Source organism: Oncorhynchus mykiss, chromosome 11 (assembly GCF_057628025.1).
Source record: "Oncorhynchus mykiss isolate SJ-2025 chromosome 11, ASM5762802v1, whole genome shotgun sequence".
Taxonomy (NCBI): Eukaryota; Metazoa; Chordata; class Actinopteri; order Salmoniformes; family Salmonidae; genus Oncorhynchus; species Oncorhynchus mykiss.
The window spans coordinates 4,663,909-4,688,158 of NC_143032.1; the positions used below are offsets into that span (position 1 = coordinate 4,663,909).

Here is a 24,250-nt window from a genome sequence, read left to right on the forward strand (position 1 = left end):
ATGTGTCATTCAGACAACCTTAATGTGTCGTTCAGACAACCTTAATGTGTCGTTCAGACAACCTTAATGTGTCATTCAGACAACCTTAATGTGTCGTTCAGACAACCTCTATGTTTCATTCAGACAACCTTAATGTGTCATTCAGACAACCGTAATGTGTCATTCAGACAACCTTAATGTGTCATTCAGACAACCTTAATGTGTCGTTCAGACAACCTTAATGTGTCGTTCAGACAACCTCTATGTTTCATTCAGACAACCTTAATGTGTCATTCAGACAACCTTAATGTGTCGTTCAGACAACCTTAATGTGTCGTTCAGACAACCTTAATGTGTCATTCAGACAACCTTAATGTGTCGTTCAGACAACCTCTATGTTTCATTCAGACAACCTTAATGTGTCATTCAGACAACCGTAATGTGTCATTCAGACAACCTTAATGTGTCATTCAGACAACCTTAATGTGTCGTTCAGACAACCTTAATGTGTCGTTCAGACAACCTTAATGTGTCGTTCAGACAACCTTAATGTGTCGTTCAGACAACCTTAATGTGTCATTCAGACAACCTTAATGTGTCGTTCAGACAACCTTAATGTGTCATTCAGACAACCTTAATGTGTCGTTCAGACAACCATAATGTGTCGTTCAGACAACCTCTATGTTTCATTCAGACAACCTTAATGTGTCATTCAGACAACCTTAATGTGTCGTTCAGACAACCTTAATGTGTCGTTCAGACAACCTTAATGTGTCGTTCAGACAACCTTAATGTGTCGTTCAGACAACCTCTATGTTTCATTCAGACAACCTTAATGTGTCATTCAGACAACCTTAATGTGTCGTTCAGACAACCTTAATGTGTCGTTCAGACAACCTTAATGTGTCATTCAGACAACCTTAATGTGTCGTTCAGACAACCTCTATGTTTCATTCAGACAACCTTAATGTGTCATTCAGACAACCGTAATGTGTCATTCAGACAACCTTAATGTGTCATTCAGACAACCTTAATGTGTCGTTCAGACAACCTTAATGTGTCGTTCAGACAACCTTAATGTGTCGTTCAGACAACCTTAATGTGTCGTTCAGACAACCTTAATGTGTCATTCAGACAACCTTAATGTGTCGTTCAGACAACCTTAATGTGTCATTCAGACAACCTTAATGTGTCGTTCAGACAACCTTAATGTGTCGTTCAGACAACCTCTATGTTTCATTCAGACAACCTTAATGTGTCATTCAGACAACCTTAATGTGTCGTTCAGACAACCTTAATGTGTCGTTCAGACAACCTTAATGTGTCATTCAGACAACCGTAATGTGTCATTCAGACAACCTTAATGTGTCATTCAGACAACCTTAATGTGTCGTTCAGACAACCTTAATGTGTCGTTCAGACAACCTCTATGTTTCATTCAGACAACCTTAATGTGTCATTCAGACAACCTTAATGTGTCGTTCAGACAACCTTAATGTGTCGTTCAGACAACCTTAATGTGTCATTCAGACAACCTTAATGTGTCGTTCAGACAACCTCTATGTTTCATTCAGACAACCTTAATGTGTCATTCAGACAACCGTAATGTGTCATTCAGACAACCTTAATGTGTCATTCAGACAACCTTAATGTGTCGTTCAGACAACCTTAATGTGTCGTTCAGACAACCTTAATGTGTCGTTCAGACAACCTTAATGTGTCGTTCAGACAACCTTAATGTGTCATTCAGACAACCTTAATGTGTCGTTCAGACAACCTTAATGTGTCGTTCAGACAACCTTAATGTGTCGTTCAGACAACCTTAATGTGTCGTTCAGACAACCTTAATGTGTCGTTCAGACAACCTTAATGTGTCATTCAGACAACCTCTATGCTTCGTTCAGACAACCTCAATGTTTCATTCAGACGACCTTTATGTTTCAGGACAAATCAATTTTGTAAACATAATTCCGTTTCTAGCCAATAAGTATACAAAATAAAACTAAACACAAACCAAACAATCATGATATGTAGCCTAGCCAGACATTCTAACAGCAATAAGCACCCTCTTTGGAAACCAAATTTATTAATTTTTAAATGCTTTTATTCTTCAGATACTTCTTACTGAATGAATGGATAAACGTGTCTGGTGATGTGTTGGTTCGTCGATGATTTGAATTCACAAATCGTGTTGTTGTTGTTGTTGTGATCAGAGCACTGCGCTGCACTTGGCAGCCCGGGAGGGTCACGTAGCAGCGGTGAGACTGCTTCTCCAGAGAGGGGCGGAGATCAGCCTCAACAAGAACCACGCCTCCTTCTTCCACGAAGCACTGCAACATGGGAGGAAGGACGTGATTAACGCCATCATCGACAGTGACAGGTCAGTCCAGAAAACAAATACTTCATTGATCCAGTCCACAGACATTCTTCTACTTTGTACCCGACCCTCTTCAAAAAGATAGAGGTTGGAACAGGGGCAGCCACGGTGCAGTGGGCATTGTTAGGGGACCAATGGGTTAGTCCAGTGGGCTTAGGGTTGCGAAACTCTGGTGATTTAACCACAACTCCCAGGTTTTTCTTTAAAAAATTCCTACCTGGAAGTTTCCTGGAATTAATAGGGAATAAGAAGGAAATCCATAGTCCTCTAAACGGTATTTCTGGAAAACCTGCAGGTTTTGGGAATGTTACTGGGATTTTACAACCCTAGTCTAGTGGTCCTTAACCCCTCTCTGCCATGGGTTTCTCCTGATCCAATCACAAGGAGAGGATCACAGACTTGGGATTTTACAACCCTAGACTAGTGGTCTATTAACCTTTCTCTGCCATGGGTTTCTCCTGGTCCAATCACAAGGAGAGGATCACAGACTTGGGATTTTACAACCCTAGTCTAGTGGTCTATTAACCTTTCTCTGCCATGGGTTTCTCCTGGTCCAATCACAAGGAGAGGATCACAGACCCTCCAGATAAAGACATGTTCGTGTGTATGTGTTTGTTGTTTATGTTTTACAGATGTACTCACATCCTGAGTATGTTCAAACGTGATGCTGGCCGTCGTTGTCCAGTGTTGGACCTGGTTGACTTGCTGCCAGAGTCTTGCAAGGTTTGCTCCAACTTTCTTGGTAAAATTAGTGAGGATCCGTTTGAGCCTCAACTTTTTTTTAAGCCGGTGAAGGAATCAAATCAAATCAAATCTGATTTGATTTGATTTGATTTTGAAGGAAGAAATATATTGAGAAATGAGAGTAACGTGTAGCCTACTGTATTTTACAAAATAACATTTGATTTGATTTAAAAGGGTGTCCTGAGAACAAATATATTTTATCACCCATGTCATTGCTGAAAACTAGATGTTCAAGTTTTCAGTCAACTTAGTTGATAAAATAAGGGTTAATGATAATATGCTTGTGCATAGACTTTTACAAATATATAAACGTGGAGGAAAATCCTGTGGCCATTAGTTTAACCAGGAGGTTAACCAGGTGATTTCACCTCATCTCCCTGTACCTGTTCAGTACCTTCTGGATCGCTGCATTAGAGAATCAGACGACGATACCAGAAGTCCTGACTACCATGTGAGTATATTCCACCATATGCACTTAATACTAGGGAGGCAAAATGACAGTTCACTTTTACACAAAAATTCCCTGGTTTTACAGAAATTTTGGTTGGAGGATTCCCTATTTCCCTTGCGTATTCCCTCTAGATTCCAGAAATATTCCAGGATTTCATGGAAAACCTGAACAATTTTGGGAAAGATTCTGGAATTTTGCAAACCTACTGTACAATTTCAGTAAAATAAATACAAAAATATGAACGTTTCTTACAATTTCAAATGCTGTTTTCTTTCTTTTGTGTAGATCGACTACAATTTCCAGTGGCTTCAGGCTCCAATAGCACTGGCGAAGCACGCAAAGGTAGACAAAGGCCTGAAGATCCAGCCTCTGGCCACTCTGAATGTAAGAACACTACGGATACATTAGACTATTTTTATTTTTTTAACCTCAGCTTCTATTGTAGATTTAGTGTAAAAGCAAACCTGTACTGTTCAGAACAGTGAGCTCCTGCGGCAGCGAGAGTTCTAACGAGAGCGGGGTTTCAGCTCTCTGTAAAACAGCCTGGTGAAGGTCTATTGGGACAGAAACGTTGGTGTACAAAATATCCATTAGCTGTTGGAAGCATCAAGCTCACCAGTGTGCTAGAGTTAAATGTTTTAGTAAGAGAGAGATTATTTTTAACATCCAATGATCCAAATACTCATCAACCTTTTATTCTCTCTCTCAGGCCATGGTGAAATACAACCGCATAGAGCTCCTCTCACACCCCGTCTGCAAGAAATACCTGGAGATGAAGTGGTCAGTATTTAGAGTAATCAAGGACCCTATTCCGTATAGCAAAGGGTTGGAAACTAAATTATTTCACAATCATTTAATTTTAAACGTAACCATAATTTGTTAAGTTCCTTTCCACTGTTCCGGCCAGCAAAATAAAGAGTCTGAACCAGTTCGAACCACCAAAAAAGTTTATAACCTGTAAAATCACGTTTGTTTTTTAAAATTTTGCCCATTAAACTACTTCACCAATCAGTGCGGATCGAGCAGGTAAGCTAGTTGTTTACGTGTGTGATGGACAAACTATTGTAGCCTATGGTGCAAGATGAGAGCGATATTGGATTGAGGGGGAGGCTTGAAGCGCTGGCCACCTTGTTATGACATGCATTATCTGAATTAGGTCCACAGAATTATATCTAGGAGGAGTGGCTTGTAAGGAGGAACTTTGAATATCCTGTGAGCTAGCTAGCTAACAAGCTTGTGTGTGCAGAGCGGCACCAGAATTAAAAACACATCTAACATTTTTGTAGTTAATAAACTAGGCCTATAGTATCCTTAAATACCATTGAAAATGTTAATCCATTCTTCTCTAGCTAATAAAAAATCTCTCCCCATCTTCTGAATCACAATTCTAATGTCAGTACAGTAGTCTACGCTTCAGAGGGGGGAGGGGCTACAGTTGTCTACGCTTCGGAAGGGGGAGGGGCTAGAGTAGTCTACGCTTCGGAAGGGGTAGGGGCTACAGTAGCCTATGCTTCAGAGGGGGAGGGGCTACAGTAGCCTACGCGTCGGAAGGGGATGGGCTACAGTAGCCTATGCTTCAGAGGGGGAGGCGCTAGAGTAGTCTACGCTTCGGAAGGGGGAGGGGCTACAGTAGCCTATGCTTCAGAGGGGGAGGGGCTACAGTAGCCTACGTTTCGGAAGGGGGAGGGGCTACAGTAGCCTATGCTTCAGAGGGGCAGGGGCTAGAGTAGTCTACGCTTCGGAAGGGGGAGGGGCTACAGTAGCCTATGCTTCAGAGGGGGGGGGCTACAGTAGCCTATGCTTCAGAGGGGGAGGGGCTACAGTAGCCTATGCTTCAGAGGGGGAGGGGCTCACACACACTGGCAAAGATGTTTAACTTGCAGGCAGACACTGGCTTCGCATAGGAGCTTTGTTGCATTTTTTTGTGTGAGTAGAAAAAAATGCCTGGAACATTTTACTTTATTTGTATTTAACCTTTATTTAAACAAATTGTTATTTACAATGACGGCCTCCAAGAGGCAAAAGGCCACCTGCGGGACGAAGGCTGGGATTAAAAATAAAAATGCAGGACAAAACATGCATCACGGCCAGAGAGACGCCACAAAACTACACAAAGAGAGACCTAAGACAACAACATTGCATGGCAGCAACACATGACAACACAGCATGGTAGAAACACAACATGACAACAACACGGTATCAAAACAACAGGGTAGCAGCACAAACTCGGTAGCATTAAATAATGTTGTTGACCAGTTCAAAAGCCTTTAAAAATAACATTTCTGTTCCAGAACGGATCACTTTCGTTCCAGGTTCCGTTTCTGTTCCTTGAATCTTGTTCCAGTTTTCGATTCTGTTCCCTGAACCGGTTCCAACCCCTGCTAAACACTACACTGATTTCGACCAGGGCCCATTAGGCTTTTATGATTCTTCTATTTCCTAACTCCAGGGTGGCCTACGGGAGCGCTGCCCACCTTCTGAACCTGTTCGTGTACCTGCTGGGTCTGCTTCCTCTCACCCACCTCATAGTGAGCCTGAGACCCAGCCTGGACTACACCAGCCCTGACAACACCACAGCTGTCACCATGGTGCCCATTTCCTTCAGAGAGGTACTGTACAGTAATACTGGCTGCATGGCTGTCAAATGCCAGGTGCTGTGGGCTCGGCTGTAATGGTGTGTGTGTGTGTTAGGAGAAATTGTAATGAAAGGAGCAGATGCTTTGTGTTACTAACAAACAGAAGAAAGCGAGTGCATGGGGGGTGAGACCTTGCCATAATGGATTGGCTAGTATCAATTTACGAGTGGGAATAAAAATGACATTCTCACACCGTGCCTTAGTATAGGTCTAGTGGTCAAGCAGTTGAACGGAAGTGATTTGCATTATGCATTCGCTAGTATACGCTATATAAACAACACATTGCTATAGGCAAGGTTCTCAAACTTGGTCCCTGGGACCCAAAGGGTCGCACATTTTGATGTTTTCCCGAGCACAACACGTCTGATTCAAATAGCCTAATCACCTCATCATCAAGACTAGGGTATACAAAACTAAATGTGCACCCCTTGAGGTACCCAGGACCACGTTTGGGAAATGCTGCTATAGAAAGTATAGTCAAAGTTGCAGGTCATTGAATTGATTCATACAGTACATTACAACTGTCTCTAAGTAGTGCACTGTATAGGGAATAGGGCGCCATTTGGGATGCAATCGGGGTGATGTCATCACACATCTCTCATTCCCCAGAAGGAGGAGGATACAGTCATGTGACCTTGTTGACCAGATCATTGTCTGGGTCCGAAATGGCACCCTGTTTACTATATGGTGCACTACTCTGGTCAGACCCATAGGTTTCTGGTCAGGGCCCGCAGGTCTCTGGTAAGACCCATAGGTCTCTGATTAGGAACCGCAGGTCTCTGGTCAGACCCATAGGTCTCTGATTAGGGCCCGTAGGTCTCTGGTCAGACCCATAGGTCTCTGGTCAGGCCCCATAGGTCTCTGGTCAGGCCCCATAGGTCTCTGGTCAGACCCCATAGTTCTCTGGTCAGGCCATAGGTCTCTGGTCAGGCCCCATAGGTCTCTGGTCAGACCCCATAGGTCTCTGGTCAGGCCCTGTAGGTCTCTGGTCAGGCCCCATAGGTCTCTGGTCAGACCCCATTTGTCTCTGGTCAGACCCCATAGTTCTCTGGTCAGGCCCCATAGGTCTCTGGTCTCTGGTCAGACCCCGTAGGTCTCTGATTAGGGCCCACAGGTCTCTGGTCAGACCCCATTTGTCTCTGGTCAGACCCCATAGTTCTCTGGTCAGACCCCATAGGTCTCTGGTCAGGCCCCATAGGTCTCTGGTCAGGCCCCATAGGTCTCTGGTCAGGCTCCGCAGGTCTCTGGTCAGGCCCCATAGGTCTCTGGTCTCTGGTCAGGCCCCATAGGTCTCTGGTCAGACGCCATAGGTCTCTGGTCAGGCCCCATAGGCCTCTGGTCAGACCTCATAGGTCTCTGATTAGGGCCCACAGGTCTCTGGTCAGACCCCATAGGTCTCTGGTCAGGCCTCATAGGTCTCTGATTAGGGCCCACAGGTGTCTGGTCAGACACCATAGGTCTCTGATGAGGGCCCACAGGTCTCTGGTCAGACCCCATTGGTCTCTGAATAGGGCCCATAGGTCTCCGGTCAGACCCCATAGGTCTCAGGTCAGGTCCTGCAGGTCTCTGGTCAGGCCCCATAGGTCTCTGGTCTCTGGTCAGACACCATAGGTCTCTGGTCAGACCCCATAGGTCTCTGGTCAAGCCCCATAGGTCTCTGGTCAGACCCCAGAGGTCTCTGGTCTCTGGTCAGACACCATAGGTCTCTGGTCAGACCCCATAGGTCTCTGGTCAAGCCCCATAGGTCTCTGGTCAGACCACATAGGTCTTTGGTCAGACCCCATAGGTCTTTGGTCTCTGATTAGGGCCCACAGGTCTCTGGTCTCTGATTAGGGCCCACAGGTCTCTGGTCTCTGATTAGGGCCCACAGGTCTCTGGTCTCTGGTTAAGGCCCACAGGTATCTGGTCTCTGATTAGGGCCCACAGGTCTCTGGTCTATTATTAGGCCCCATAGGTCTCTGGTCTCTTATTATTCCCCATAGGTCTCGGGTCTCTGATTAGGCCCCATAGGTCTCTGGTCTCTTATTAGGCCCCATAGGTTTCTGGTCTCTGATTAGGCCCCATTGGTCTCTGGTCTCTGATTAGGCCCCATAGGTCTCTGGTGTCTGATTAGGCCCCATACGTCTCTGGTCTCTGATTAGGCCCCATAGGTCTCTGGTCTCTAATTAGGCCCCATAGGTCTCTGGTCTCTGATTAGGCCCCACAAGTCTCTGGTCTCTGATTAGGCCCCACAGGTCTCTGGTCTCTGATTAGGCCCCATAAGTCTCTGGTCTCTGATTAGGCCCCATAGGTCTCTGGTCTCTAGTTAGGGCCCACAGGTCTCTGGTCTCTGATTAGGCCCCACAGGTCTCTGGTCTCTGATTAGACCCCATAGGTCTCTGGTCTCTGATTAGGCCCCACAGGTCTCTGGTCTCTGATTAGGCCCCACAGGTCTCTGGTCTCTGATTAGGCCCCATACGTCTCTGGTCTCTGATTAGGCCCCACAGGTCTCTGGTCTCTGATTAGGCCCCACAGGTCTGGTTGAATGTATTGCGCCATAAAGGGAACACAGCAGGTGTGCCTTTAGACAAGTTTTGTAATTTTCCACCTAAAATATTTGTGATTATTTTATATTGTTATTTGATGTAGCTGACTGCCGCAGCAGAGAGTTAGTTCACACGCATCGTCGCTGAAGAGCGTACCACACACAACGGAGCAATGTAATGTTGTCTGCAGTGGTTTGTACATCGTATTTGCTATTTCTAATTGCTACTAACTAACCTTTTTGCATCGCTATGTATCTTTTACCGGAAAACGGTTTCATTTTGGGACCTTCTTCCCTTCATTTCCTGTATAAAGTACAACCAGGGACCAAACACCAGCCCTGCTCTCGCTACTGTCTCTTCTTCCGCTTTGCATAACTAACTTTACATGCCGATAGGCATATAGAACTTTAGGCCGTCCCCTCGCTCATACCCGGGCGCGAACCAGGGACCCTCTGCACACATCAACAACAGTCACCCGCGAAGCATTGTTACCTATCGCTCCACAAAAGCCGCGGCACTTGCAGAGCAAGGGGAATTACTACTTCAAGGTCTCAGAGCTAGTGACGTCACCGATTGAAACGCTAATTAGCGCGCACCACCGCTAACTAAGCTAGCTACTTCACATCCGTTACACTCACACCCCTTTTGACCTTCCTCCTTTTCCGCAGCAACCAGTGATCCGGACTCTATCAACCTTCGAACCAGCTCCTTCTCCCACCAAATAAAACTGTGGCATCAAGCTCCATTTAAGGGCATAATCGTGACCAGAGTTTACCCCACGAGGTCACACATGCTCAATTGTGACCCATCTCCACTGCTGTGGCAGTCAGCTACGTAAAATAATCGCAAATGTTTGAGGTGGAAAAGTACTGTACACATATCCTGACTCAAAACCGATGGTACTTTTTTACAACAAAAAAAATAGCTAATTTGGCCGTACGCTTTCGATAAAACAATGAATCTGTCCACAGTTTGCTGATTTGTGAACTGGGTATTCACTGACAACAGAGCAGAGTTCCAATAACGTGTCACATGACCCGTTGTTTTTTGTTACAGCTGTCTCCGTCTTGCAATCCAGGGAGAGAGAGGGGGGGGGAGGGCAAACTCCACGGAACTAGTTGCAAAACATGGAATCACTTGGAAGTTTATTTGATTTTGGGTAAACTTCTCCTTTAAATCTGACAACCTTTGACCCACAGCAAGGTTCCTTCCTGTCCGGCTGCATGGTGATGGTGCTGGTGATGAACATTTATTCCATGGGGAAGGAAGTGACGCAGATGTACCACCAGGTAGACCTTCAGTAACGTCTCCAGACAGACATACAGACGCGTCGCTCGTGATGGATCAGAGAGGGGAGGGGGTCTCTTATTTAAACGTGTTATCACAGTACAAATGTGCCAAAATAGGAATTTTACAACTTTAACGATACAGGTTACTGGTGACTGCTGCTAGTTACTATTTATTGTTGTCGTCAAGAAGAGTTATAACGCTTTTATAAAGAAACCGCTGGTTAAACAGTGATACATTGTCAGTTCTTCCATGTGTGATCAATTGGGCTAATACAACATCCCCAAAAATATATTTTCAATAGGCTTCATCATTTGAATTCTCACTTAACTTAGGTAAAGTTGTGTTTGTCTTGCAATAAAGTCAATTGAAGGCTCATTCTAAAAATGTAGAGTTTCAGACGTGTACCTGACATTCTCTTGTTTTCTCTCAATAGCGTTTGAGTTACTTCAAGGATCCCTTTAACTATCAGGACTGGACCGTGGCCATCTTCTCTCTTCTCTTCGTCATCCCCCTGAATTTCAACGTTGAGGGGTCTTGGTACTGGCAGGCTGGGGCGATGGCAGTCTTTCAATCCTGGATTAGCTTCCTCTTCTATCTGCAAAGGTTTTTACCAACTGTCCGAACAATGTAGCTGACATTCCTCGGGTGTAGACTGACAATAAAAAAAACTATTTTACTTCGTTTTTTTGAATATTGTAAGTAGTGCACATATCAAATGTTATTCAAATCCTTCCTGTGTTTCCTCTTGCCAGGTTTGAGCACTTTGGGATTTACGTGGTGATGTTTAACGAGATTGCGAAGACATTGTGGAAAATCCTACTGCTTTTCTTCTTTCTGATGCTGGCGTTTGCCTTGGTCTTCCATGCCCTCATGCTCAATCAGGTGAGAAGAGACATCCCAAACAGTGGTCCTTGGTGTTCCATGCCCTCATGCTCAATCAGGTGAGAAGAGACATCCCAAACAGTGGTCCTTGGTCTTCCATGCCCTCATGCTCAATCAGGTGAGAAGAGACATCCCAAACAGTGGTCCTTGGTCTTCCATGCCCTCATGCTCAATCAGGTGAGAAGGGACATCACAAACAGTGGTCCTTGGTCTTCCATGCCCTCATGCTCAATCAGGTGAGAAGAGACATCTCAAACAGTGTTCCTTGGTCTTCGATGCCCTCATGCTCAATCAGGTGAGAAGGGACATCACAAACAGTGGTCCTTGGTCTTCCATGCCCTCATGCTCAATCAGGTGAGAAGGGACATCTCAAACAGTGGTCCTTGGTCTTCCATGCCCTCATGCTCAATCAGGTGAGAAGAGACATCACAAACAGTGGTCCTTGGTCTTCCATGCCCTCATGCTCAATCAGGTGAGAAGAGACATCCCAAACAGTGGTCCTTGGTCTTCCATGCCCTCATGCTCAATCAGGTGAGAAGGGACATCACAAACAGTGGTCCTTGGTCTTCCATGCCCTCATGCTCAATCAGGTGAGAAGAGACATCTCAAACAGTGTTCCTTGGTCTTCCATGCCCTCATGCTCAATCAGGTGAGAAGGGACATCTCAAACAGTGGTCCTTGGTGTTCCATGCCCTCATGCTCAATCAGGTGAGAAGAGACATCACAAACAGTGGTCCTTGGTGTTCCATGCCCTCATGCTCAATCAGGTGAGAAGGGACATCTCAAACAGTGGTCCTTGGTCTCCCATGCCCTCATGCTCAATCAGGTGAGAAGGGACATCTCAAACAGTGGTCCTTGGTGTTCCATGCCCTCATGCTCAATCAGGTGAGAAGAGACATCACAAACAGTGGTCCTTGGTCTCCCATGCCCTCATGCTCAATCAGGTGAGAAGAGACATCACAAACAGTGGTCCTTGGTCTCCCATGCCCTCATGCTCAATCAGGTGAGAAGAGACATCTCAAACAGTGGTCCTTGGTGTTCCATGCCCTCATGCTCAATCAGGTGAGAAGAGACATCACAAACAGTGGTCCTTGGTCTTCCATGCCCTCATGCTCAATCAGGTGAGAAGAGACATCACAAACAGTGGTCCTTGGTCTCCCATGCCCTCATGCTCAATCAGGTGAGAAGGGACATCTCAAACAGTGGTCCTTGGTGTTCCATGCCCTCATGCTCAATCAGGTGAGAAGGGACATCTCAAACAGTGGTCCTTGGTGTTCCATGCCCTCATGCTCAATCAGGTGAGAAGAGACATCACAAACAGTGGTCCTTGGTGTTCCATGCCCTCATGCTCAATCAGGTGAGAAGGGACATCTCAAACAGTGGTCCTTGGTGTTCCATGCCCTCATGCTCAATCAGGTGAGAAGAGACATCACAAACAGTGGTCCTTGGTCTTCCATGCCCTCATGCTCAATCAGGTGAGAAGGGACATCTCAAACAGTGGTCCTTGGTCTTCCATGCCCTCATGCTCAATCAGGTGAGAAGGGACATCTCAAACAGTGGTCCTTGGTCTTCCATGCCCTCATGCTCAATCAGGTGAGAAGGGACATCACAAACAGTGGTCCTTGGTCTTCCATGCCCTCATGCTCAATCAGGTGAGAAGAGACATCTCAAACAGTGTTCCTTGGTCTTCGATGCCCTCATGCTCAATCAGGTGAGAAGGGACATCACAAACAGTGGTCCTTGGTCTTCCATGCCCTCATGCTCAATCAGGTGAGAAGGGACATCTCAAACAGTGGTCCTTGGTCTTCCATGCCCTCATGCTCAATCAGGTGAGAAGAGACATCACAAACAGTGGTCCTTGGTCTTCCATGCCCTCATGCTCAATCAGGTGAGAAGAGACATCCCAAACAGTGGTCCTTGGTCTTCCATGCCCTCATGCTCAATTGGGTGAGAAGGGACATCACAAACAGTGGTCCTTGGTCTTCCATGCCCTCATGCTCAATCAGGTGAGAAGAGACATCTCAAACAGTGTTCCTTGGTCTTCCATGCCCTCATGCTCAATCAGGTGAGAAGGGACATCTCAAACAGTGGTCCTTGGTGTTCCATGCCCTCATGCTCAATCAGGTGAGAAGAGACATCACAAACAGTGGTCCTTGGTGTTCCATGCCCTCATGCTCAATCAGGTGAGAAGGGACATCTCAAACAGTGGTCCTTGGTCTCCCATGCCCTCATGCTCAATCAGGTGAGAAGGGACATCTCAAACAGTGGTCCTTGGTGTTCCATGCCCTCATGCTCAATCAGGTGAGAAGAGACATCACAAACAGTGGTCCTTGGTCTCCCATGCCCTCATGCTCAATCAGGTGAGAAGAGACATCACAAACAGTGGTCCTTGGTCTCCCATGCCCTCATGCTCAATCAGGTGAGAAGAGACATCTCAAACAGTGGTCCTTGGTGTTCCATGCCCTCATGCTCAATCAGGTGAGAAGAGACATCACAAACAGTGGTCCTTGGTCTTCCATGCCCTCATGCTCAATCAGGTGAGAAGAGACATCACAAACAGTGGTCCTTGGTCTCCCATGCCCTCATGCTCAATCAGGTGAGAAGGGACATCTCAAACAGTGGTCCTTGGTGTTCCATGCCCTCATGCTCAATCAGGTGAGAAGGGACATCTCAAACAGTGGTCCTTGGTGTTCCATGCCCTCATGCTCAATCAGGTGAGAAGAGACATCACAAACAGTGGTCCTTGGTGTTCCATGCCCTCATGCTCAATCAGGTGAGAAGGGACATCTCAAACAGTGGTCCTTGGTGTTCCATGCCCTCATGCTCAATCAGGTGAGAAGAGACATCACAAACAGTGGTCCTTGGTCTTCCATGCCCTCATGCTCAATCAGGTGAGAAGGGACATCTCAAACAGTGGTCCTTGGTCTTCCATGCCCTCATGCTCAATCAGGTGAGAAGGGACATCTCAAACAGTGGTCCTTGGTCTCCCATGCCCTCATGCTCAATCAGGTGAGAAGAGACATCTCAAACAGTGGTCCTTGGTCTTCCATGCCCTCATGCTCCATCAGGTGAGAAGGGACATCTCAAACAGTGGTCCTTGGTGTTCCATGCCCTCATGCTCAATCAGGTGAGAAGGGACATCTCAAACAGTGGTCCTTGGTCTCCCATGCCCTCATGCTCAATCAGGTGAGAAGAGACATCTCAAACAGTGGTCCTTGGTCTTCCATGCCCTCATGCTCCATCAGGTGAGAAGGGACATCACAAACAGTGGTCCTTGGTGTTCCATGCCCTCATGCTCAATCAGGTGAGAAGAGACATCACCAACAGTGGTCCTTGGTCTTCCATGACCTCATGCTCAATCAGGTGAGAAGAGACATCACAAACAGTGGTCCTTGGTGTTCCATGCCCTCATGCTCAATCAGGTGAGAAGAGACATCACAAACAGTGGTCCTTGGTCTTCCATGCCCTCATGCTCAATCAGGTGAGAAGGGACATCTCAAACAGTGGTCCTTGGTCTCCCATGCCCTCATGCTCAATCAGGTGAGAAGAGACATCACAAACAGTGGTCCTTGGTCTCCCATGCCCTCATGCTCAATCAGGTGAGAAGGGACATCTCAAACAGTGGTCCTTGGTCTCCCATGCCCTCATGCTCAATCAGGTGAGAAGAGACATCTCAAACAGTGGTCCTTGGTGTTCCATGCCCTCATGCTCAATCAGGTGAGAAGAGACATCACAAACAGTGGTCCTTGGTCTCCCATGCCCTCATGCTCAATCAGGTGAGAAGAGACATCCCAAACAGTGGTCCCCATTTTAAATAACACAACATTTGTTTTTTAAAGTCAACTGCCCTTGGAAAACCAACTTCTCCTTTTGAAAGCCTATGTGGCATCGATAGGAGTCAGAAACATTGTTCTAGTGGCTCTTACTATCTAGCTGTAGAAACACCATCCAGATAGGATTAGGGCTGTGGCATGCACAACATTTTGGCAGCCGGTGATCCAGCCTAGACCTTCACAATTAACCCAATATGTATTTCAGACAGGTCTAAAGAAGCATGATATGAAGAAAATGTAGTGTATTTCAGAAGAACAGAATAACATACTCTGAATTGTCCTTATGTTAGGTCCTGATCTGGCCATGCCAAATGGCTGTTGGGCTACACTCATTAATTTAGCAGACAAGATTTGCTTAGTGTTCCTAGGCATTATTTTAAAGTATGAAAAATACAATTGAACAAAGCTGAATAAAAGGATTCCCCCCTTTTTTTAAATTTTCTTCTAAAATGACAAAACCAAATCTAACTGCCTGTAGCTCAGGCCCTGAAGCAAGGATATGCATATTCTTGGTACCATTTGAAAGAAAACTCTTTGATGTTTATGACCATGTGAAACGAATGTAGTTGAATATATCACAATAGATCTGGTAAAAGATAATACAAAGAAAAAAAACAACCGTTCTTTTGTACCATCATCTTTGAAATGCAAGAGAAAGGCCATAATATATTTTTCCAGCCCATGTGCAATTTAGATTTTGGCCACTAGATGGCATCAGTGTATGTGCAAAGTTTCAGACTGATCCAATGAACCATTGCATTTCTGTTCAAAATGTTGTTTTAAAACTGCTCAAATGTGCCTAATTTGTTTATTAATAACTTTTCTTGTTCAAAAGTGTGCACTCTCCTCAAACAATGGCATGGTATTATTTCACTGTAATAGCTACTGTAAATTGGCCAATGCAATTTGATTAACAATAATTTAAGCTTTATGCAAATATCAGACATGTCTATGTCCTGGGAAATGTTCTTGTTACTTATAACCTCATGCTAATCGCATTAGCCTACGTTAGCTGTCCCGTGGAAGGGACACCGATCCCAAAGTTATAAAGTAGAAAGGTTATTTCCTCCAAACGATTTGAGGAAGTGCGCACATAAGGCAAAAAAATAGGTACTCCTATATGCTTAATTGAGAGTTATTTATGTAACTTTAGTTGTTTTACAAACGTTGGGCTATGTGTTTTGATTTTTAATACATTGTAAGGCTCCATGATGCGACTCTGATGATAATTTGAAAACAGTTGCTTGAAAGGCATGAGCTCGGGTTAGTTTTTTTGCCCGGGCTGCACACACAACATCAGTCTCTCATCCACAATTTGGCAGAATGTCCTCAGCGGCATCCCATTTGTGTGGCCGTAATGCACCCTAAAAAAATCCATGCCTTTTGTGGCCAGTGGCCGTTGTGCCCTTGGCCCGGAGTGCTGCGTTATCATAGTATAGCCAGCTGCAGCTATCACCAAGCTATGCTAGCTAGCTGCTGTCAGCTTGGCTAAACACAAGGTCCGTACAGGCTTTAGCTTACACATAGAACTGACCATCTTGAGGTGGCAGGTCAGTCAGGAGGGGAGAAGTGCTCAACTTCAAAACTTCATTCTCTCCATAGAAAAGCTAGTTTAGTTTACCTCGCTGTACCTACTACTGCTCTTCGTTGTGATTGAATGGCAAAGACTCACCCAAGAAACCCCCAAGACAACTCTTGTTTGCCTTCAGTCATGGCTGCTAGCATTTCTTAATGAGCATTGATGAAAAACAAGGCCAAATCAGGAAGTGCAGATGCCCTATAAGGCCTAATGAAGCCTTCAAAAACCCTTCATAAGGCCTACATAGGTAATTTGTCATTTAAAAAAATCAACAAAGATATCTGAGATGGAACTAAGATCTGCTTATGTTTTATGTCCTCTGCAATGTTCCATGTCATCCCATTTCTCTTTCTCTCTTTTGTTGTTTCAGAAAGAGTTTGAGCGACTGGACCTGTCTGGGGTCCAGATCTTTGTGATGATGGTTGGAGAACTGAATTACCAAAGCAACATTCTGGACATATACCTAGACAACAAACTTCCATTTCCCTTCCTCACTTTCTACATGTTTGTGGTGTTTGTCATCCTCATGCCGATCCTGCTGATGAACATGATGGTAAGCATCTCCATGATCTAAAGCGTGTCAAACTCATTCACTGGAGGGACGAATCTCTGAGGGTTTTCACTCCTCACCTGGTTATCGAGAGTACATGATTGGAACTCTCCTCACCTGGTTATCTAGGTCTTAATTAGACACAAATTGAAAGAAAATAATTAAAAACCAGCACACACACACAACCCCTCCATAGAATGACCTTGACACCCCTGGTCCATCTCAACTGTCCAAAATGGCTTCCTCTTCTTGTCTCCTTACCTTAGATCTGTGTTGATGAATGGAAGGAGATGAGGCGAGAAAGCCACTTCAGATTATTGAAATGCAGCCGCACATTTCACAGGAAAGATGGTTCTTATTTGAGTGTGTATGTCACGTCCTGATCTGTTTCACCTGTCCTTGTGATTGTCTCCCCCCCCCCCCCTCCAGGTGTCACCCTTCTTCCCCATTATCCCCTGTGTATTTATACTTGTGTTCTCTGTTTGTCTGTTGCCAGTTCGTTTTCTTCTTCAAACCTACCAGCGGTTTTCACCCCTGCTCCTGTCTTGCCTAATGTTCCTGTTTTTCCCGGTTTTGACCATTCATGCCTTTCCTGAGCCTACCTGCTGTCCTGTACCTTCTCACCACTACTCTAGATTATCGACCCCTGGCCTGCCTTGACCTGTGGTTTGCCTGACCCTGTTGCTGTAATAAACATTGTGTCACGCCCTGATCTGTTTCACCTGCTCCTTGTGATTGTCTCCACCCCCTCCAGGTGTCGCTTATTATCCCCAGTGTATTTATCCCTGTGTTTCCTGTCTCTCTGTGCCAGTGTATTTACCCCTGTGTTTCCTGTCTCTCTGTACCAGTGTATTTATCCCTGTGTTTCCTGTCTCTCTGTACCAGTGTATTTATCCCTGTGTTTCCTGTCTCTCTGTGCCAGTGTATTTATCCCTGTGTTTCCTGTCTCTCTGTGCCAGTGTATTTATCCCTGTGTTTCCTGTCTCTCTGTGCCAGTGTATTTATCCCTGTGTTTCCTGTCTCTCTGTTTCAGTTCATCTTGTATGTTTTCCAAGTAAACCAGCGTTCTTTTCCCCGTTCTCCTGCTTTTTGCTATTCTCCTTTTTCTAGTCCTACTGGTTTTGACCCTTGCCTGTTTCTGGACTCTGTACCCGCCTGCCTGACCATTCTGCCTGCCTTGACCTCAAGCCTGTCTGCCACTCTGTACCTCCTGGACTCTGATCTGGTTTTGACCTTTAACCTGTCCACAACCATTCTCTTGCCTACCCCTTTTGGATTATTAAACATTGTAAGACTCCAACCATCTGCCTCCTGTGTCTGCATCTGGGTCTCGCATTGTGTCATGATACATTGTTACTTCGACATAGTCTGCAATTGGGTCTTACCTTCGAACCTGATAGTGTTGTAGGAAGGTTTATTGTGATGTGTCTTGTCCTGGAGGCAAAACTGAGCTATTTCAACTGGGTGGGCCAGCTGCAAAGTCAAAATTGTCTATAATGTAAAAATGTAAACAAATGTTAATAAAATAGCTTTTTGGTAATCTTTAAAGTTACGGTTAGGCATTAGGGTGTGCAGTGTGGTTAAAGTTAAGGTTTGTATGACTTTGTGGCTGTGCCAGCTAGTGACCACTCTGCAGAGTTGCCTCCAGAACAACATTCATGACTAAAAATGCTAACCTATGTGTTGTAGATCGGTTTGGCAGTCGGAGACATCGCTGAGGTAAAGAGAACCGCAGGTCTGAAGAGAATAGCCATGCAGGTGTGTAGCTGACACTCATCCTTTTGTTAAGATAAAATTACAGACACCATACATAACATCTAATGGATTCTTGTTCAGTGTGTTGCATCTTTCCTCATTCGTGAAGTGTATTGTAAAGTTGTTCTGATTGGGTCAATATCCCTTCCTCATCATACTGTACCTAATCATAGACCTACAACTATTCCCAAAACCTTTCTTAAAGTCTTCAATATAACAAAATGCCATACTTGCTGATTTTGTTGACTGAAGGCATTGATTTATTTCCATGTCAGATCGAGCTCCACACCAATCTGGAGGAGAAGATGCCGTACTGGTTGTTGAAGAGAGTAGACCAGTCATTCTTCACCATCTACCCCAACCGCAAGTGCTCCAAGGTGGGTATGACTCCTGTCGGTAATATATCTCTAATTCCCAGCTTTTCCAAAAATACTGGTTAAGAAATTCCATGAATCAGGAATAAGCAGGACATCCAGAATCCTTCAACCAGAATTTTGGTCAAGTTACCGTCATTTTGCAACCCTCTACCTGGTGCGTTCCACTGATGTGGTGGTAAGAAAGACACAAAACAAGCTGATCACCATTTGAGGTGAATAAATCAGTGCTCCCTGTGTTTTCAATGCGTTTTTACACTCGTACGAAAGAAAACATTCGCGAAAACATCGGTCACCTATCATCCTACTGGGGAAAATGAAACAGTCTTCACCTTCTACCATCCTACTGGGGGAAACTGAAACAGTCTTCACCTTCTACCATCCTACTGGGGAAACTGAAACAGTCTTCACCTTCTACCATCCTACTGGGGGAAACTGAAACAGTCCTCACCTTCTACCATCCTACTGGGGAAAATGAAACAGTCTTCACCTTCTATCATCCTACTGGGGAAACTGAAACAGTCTTCACCTTCTATCATCCCACAATAGGTGAATGATATGTAGATTAATCGCGATTGGTGTCTAAGTCATTATAGAGAAAGAGGTTGATAAATATATATATATGCTCAAAAAAATAAAGGGAACACTTAAACAACACAATGTAACTCCAAGTCAATCACACTTCTGTGAAATCAAACTGTCCACTTTGGAAGCAACACTGATTGACAATAAATGTCACATGCTGTTGTGCAAATGGAATAGACAACAGGTGGAAATTATAGGCAATTAGCAAGACACCCCCAATAAAGGAGTGGTTCTGCAGGTGGGGACCACAGACCACTTCTCAGTTCCTATGCTTCCTGGCTGATGTTTTGGTCACTTTTGAATGCTGGCGGTGCTTTCACTCTAGTGGTAGCATGAGACGGACTTTACAAACCACACAAGTGGCTCAGGTAGTGCAGCTCATCTAGGATGGCACATCATTGCGAGCTGTGGCAAGAAGGTTTGCTGTGTCTGTCAGCGTAGTGTCCAGAGCATGGAGGCGCTACCAGGAGACAGGTCATTACATCAGGAGACTTGGAGGAGGCCATAGGAGGGCAACAACCCAGCAGCAGGACCGCTACCTCCGCCTTTGTGCAAGGAGGAGCAGGAGGAGCACTGCCAGAGCCCTGCAAAATTACCTTCAGCAGGCCACAAATGTGCATGTGTCTGCTCAAACGGTCAGAAACAGACTCCATGAGGGTGGTATGAGGGCCCGACGTCCACAGGTGGGGGTTGTGCTTACAGCCCAACACCGTGCAGGACGTTTTTCATTTGCCAGAGAACACTAAGATTGGCAAATTCGCCACTGGCGCCCTGTGCTCTTCACAGATGAAAGCAGGTTCACACTGTGCACATGTGACAGACGTGACAGTCTGGAGACACAGTGGAGAACGTTCTGCTGCCTGCAACATCCTCCAGAATGACCGGTTTGGCGGTGGGTCAGTCATGGTGTGGGGTGGCATTTCTTTTGGGGGCCGCACAGCACTCCATGTGCTCGCCAGAGGTAGCCTGACTGCCATTAGGTACCGAGATGAGCTCCTCAGACCCCTTGTGAGACCATATGCTGGTGAGGTTGGCCCTGGGTTCCTCCTAATGCAAGACAATGCTAGACCTCATGTGGCTGGAGTGTGTCAGCAGTTCCTGCAAGAGGAAGGCATTGATGCTATGGACTGGCCTGCCCGTTCCCCAGACCTGAATCCAATTGAGCACATCTGGGATATCATGTCTCGCTCCATCCACCAACGCCACGCTGCATCACAGACTGTCCAGGAGTTGGCGGATGCTTCAGTCCAGATCTGGGAGGAGATCCCTCAGGAAACCATCTGCCACCTCATCAGGAGCATGCCCAGGCGTTGTAGGGAGGTCATACAGGCACGTGGAGGCCACACACACTACTGAGCCTCATTTTGACTTGTTTTAAGGACATTACATCAAAGTTGTATCAGCCTGTAGTGTGGTTTTCCACTTTAATTTTGAGTGTGACTCCAAATCCAGACCTCCATGGGTTGATACATTTGATTTCCATTGATAATTTTTGTGTGATTTTGTTGCCAGCACATTCAGCTATGTAAAGAAAAAAGTATTTAATAAGAATATTTCATTAATTCAGATCTAGGATGTGTTATTTTAGTGTTCCCTTTATTTTTTGAGCAGTGTATTATACACACATATAAACAGTATATACACAGTATACTGTATATAGTGTGTATATAAGACTTACTGTGGTTTGGAGAAATCAATGGTTCTTTGTTCTTTCTTTCAAAAGGCCTCAATACTTAATTTCTGGAGTCAAGGAGAAGCAAACGAAGTGCAGACTCGTCTAATGACCAACTCATCAAATTCTACCTCTGTCGAGGCTGAACTACGCAGACAGAAGTACAGGTATGTCACACACACACACACACACACACACACACACACACACACACACACACACACACACACACACACACACACACACACACACACACACACACACACACACACACACACACACACACACACACACACACACACACACAATCAGGGATCTGGAGTGTTTTAAATGGTGCGTGAGCTGCCTCTAGTGGTCTCATGTAAAAACCAGTGCCACTCTGTTAGATAGACTAGAGACGCAGCACAGGGAGATTTGACCAAATGTTAATTTTTACATTCTGCCCGTTTTCAAAAGCAACTCAAATTGTAAGAAAGTGCTCAACAGTAACATACTAACTGCATATATGTTCTTAACACAAAGAGTAAGCAGAGCAACATGGAGAGCCTCCCTACTGTAACTAAGCAGAGCAAGAAGGAAAGCCTCCCTACTGTAACTAAGCAGAGCAACAAGGAGAGCCTCCCTACTGTAACTAAGCAGAGCAACAAGGAGAGCCTCCCTACTGTAACTAAGCAGAGCAACAAGGAGATCCTCCCTACTGTAACTAAGCAGAGCAACAAGGAGATCCTCCCTACTGTAACTACGCAGAGCAACAAGGAGATTCTCCCTACTGTAACTAAGCAGAGCAACAGGGAAAGCCTCCCTACTGTAACTAAGCAGAGCAACAAGGAGATCCTCCCTACTGTAACTAAGCAGAGATACAAGGAGATCCTCCCTACTGTAACTACGCAGAGCAACAAGGAGATTCTCCCTACCGTAACTAAGCAGAGCAACAGGGAGATCCTCCCTACTGTAACTAAGCAGAGCAACAAGGAAATCCTCCCTACTGTAACTAAGCAGAGCAACAAGGAGATCCTCCCAACTGTAACTAAGCAGAGCAACAAGGAGAGCCTCCCTACTGTAACTAAGCAGAGCAACAAGGAGAGCCTCCCTACTGTAACTAAGCGGAAACATTGAGAAGCCAGTCAGACTGATAAAACCAAACATGTTTCTATATTTTCCAGACTGAAGTAGAGATATCCAGTGTATATATATCTATATAATATATAATATAATCCCATACAGATTGAAGGAGATATCCAGTGTGTATATCTCTATATAATCCCATACAGACTGAAGGATATATCCAGTGTGTATATCTCTATATAATCCCATACAGACTGAAGGATATATCCAGTATGTATATCTCTATATAATATATAATATAATCCCATACAGACTGAAGGAGATATCCTGTGTATATATATCTATATAATCCCATACAGACTGAAGGAGATATCCAGTATGTATATCTCTATATAATCCCATACAGACTGAAGGAGATATCCAGTGTATATATCTCTATATAATCCCATACAGACTGAAGGAGATATCCTGTGTATATATATCTATATAATCCCATACAGACTGAAGGAGATATCCAGTATGTATATCTCTATATAATCCCATACAGACTGAAGGAGATATCCAGTGTATATATATCTATATAATCCCATACAGACTGAAGGAGATATCCAGTATGTATATCTCTATATAATCCCATACAGACTGAAGGAGATATCCAGTGTATATATATCTATATAATCCCATACAGACTGAAGGAGATATCCAGTATGTATATCTCTATATAATCCCATACAGACTGAAGGAGATATCCAGTGTATATATATCTATATAATCCCATACAGACTGAAGGAGATATCCAGTGTGTATATCTCTATATAATCCCATACAGACTGAAGGAGATATCCAGTGTATATATATCTATATAATCCCATACAGACTGAAGGAGATATCCAGTGTATATATATCTATATAATCCCATACAGACTGAAGGAGATATCCTGTGTATATATATCTATATAATCCCATACAGACTGAAGGAGATATCCAGTATGTATATCTCTATATAATCCCATACAGACTGAAGGAGATATCCAGTGTATATATATCTATATAATCCCATACAGACTGAAGGAGATATCCAGTATGTATATCTCTATATAATCCCATACAGACTGAAGGAGATATCCAGTGTATATATATCTATATAATCCCATACAGACTGAAGGAGATATCCAGTATGTATATCTCTATATAATCCCATACAGACTGAAGGAGATATCCAGTGTATATATATCTATATAATCCCATACAGACTGAAGGAGATATCCAGTGTGTATATCTCTATATAATCCCATACAGACTGAAGGAGATATCCAGTGTATATATATCTATATAATCCCATACAGACTGAAGGAGATATCCAGTGTATATATATCTATATAATCCCATACAGACTGAAGGAGATATCCAGTATGTATATCTCTATATAATCCCATACAGACTGAAGGAGATATCCTGTGTATATATATCTATATAATATATAATATAATCCCATACAGACTGAAGGAGATATCCTGTGTATATATATCTATATAATCCCATACAGACTGAAGGAGATATCCAGTGTGTATATCTCTATATAATCCCATACAGACTGAAGGAGATATCCAGTGTATATATATCTATATAATCCCATACAGACTGAAGGAGATATCCAGTATGTATATCTCTATATAATCCCATACAGACTGAAGGAGATATCCAGTGTATATATATCTATATAATCCCATACAGACTGAAGGAGATATCCAGTGTGTGTATCTCTATATAATCCCATACAGACTGAAGGAGATATCCAGTGTGTATATCTCTATATAATCCCATACAGACTGAAGGAGATATCCAGTATGTATATCTCTATATAATCCCATACAGACTGAAGGAGATATCCAGTGTATATATATCTATATAATCCCATACAGACTGAAGGAGATATCCAGTGTGTATATCTCT

At 44.4% G+C, this 24,250-nt stretch overlaps 1 protein-coding gene across 1 annotated transcript in view; it reads left to right on the forward strand.

The window, feature by feature from the left end:
- Positions 1-24,250, forward strand: part of LOC110536527 (transient receptor potential cation channel subfamily A member 1) — a 69,251-nt gene that overhangs the window by 42,329 nt on the left and 2,672 nt on the right. The window contains exons 15-27 of the mRNA XM_090189225.1: positions 2,193-2,359; positions 2,989-3,079; positions 3,492-3,551; positions 3,837-3,935; positions 4,261-4,331; positions 6,001-6,160; positions 9,912-10,001; positions 10,436-10,605; positions 10,755-10,884; positions 16,667-16,849; positions 18,536-18,604; positions 18,877-18,978; positions 21,284-21,399. Coding sequence (XP_090045351.1) covers positions 2,193-2,359; positions 2,989-3,079; positions 3,492-3,551; positions 3,837-3,935; positions 4,261-4,331; positions 6,001-6,160; positions 9,912-10,001; positions 10,436-10,605; positions 10,755-10,884; positions 16,667-16,849; positions 18,536-18,604; positions 18,877-18,978; positions 21,284-21,399 — 1,508 coding nt within the window. The remainder of the gene's footprint in view (positions 1-2,192; positions 2,360-2,988; positions 3,080-3,491; positions 3,552-3,836; positions 3,936-4,260; positions 4,332-6,000; positions 6,161-9,911; positions 10,002-10,435; positions 10,606-10,754; positions 10,885-16,666; positions 16,850-18,535; positions 18,605-18,876; positions 18,979-21,283; positions 21,400-24,250) is intronic.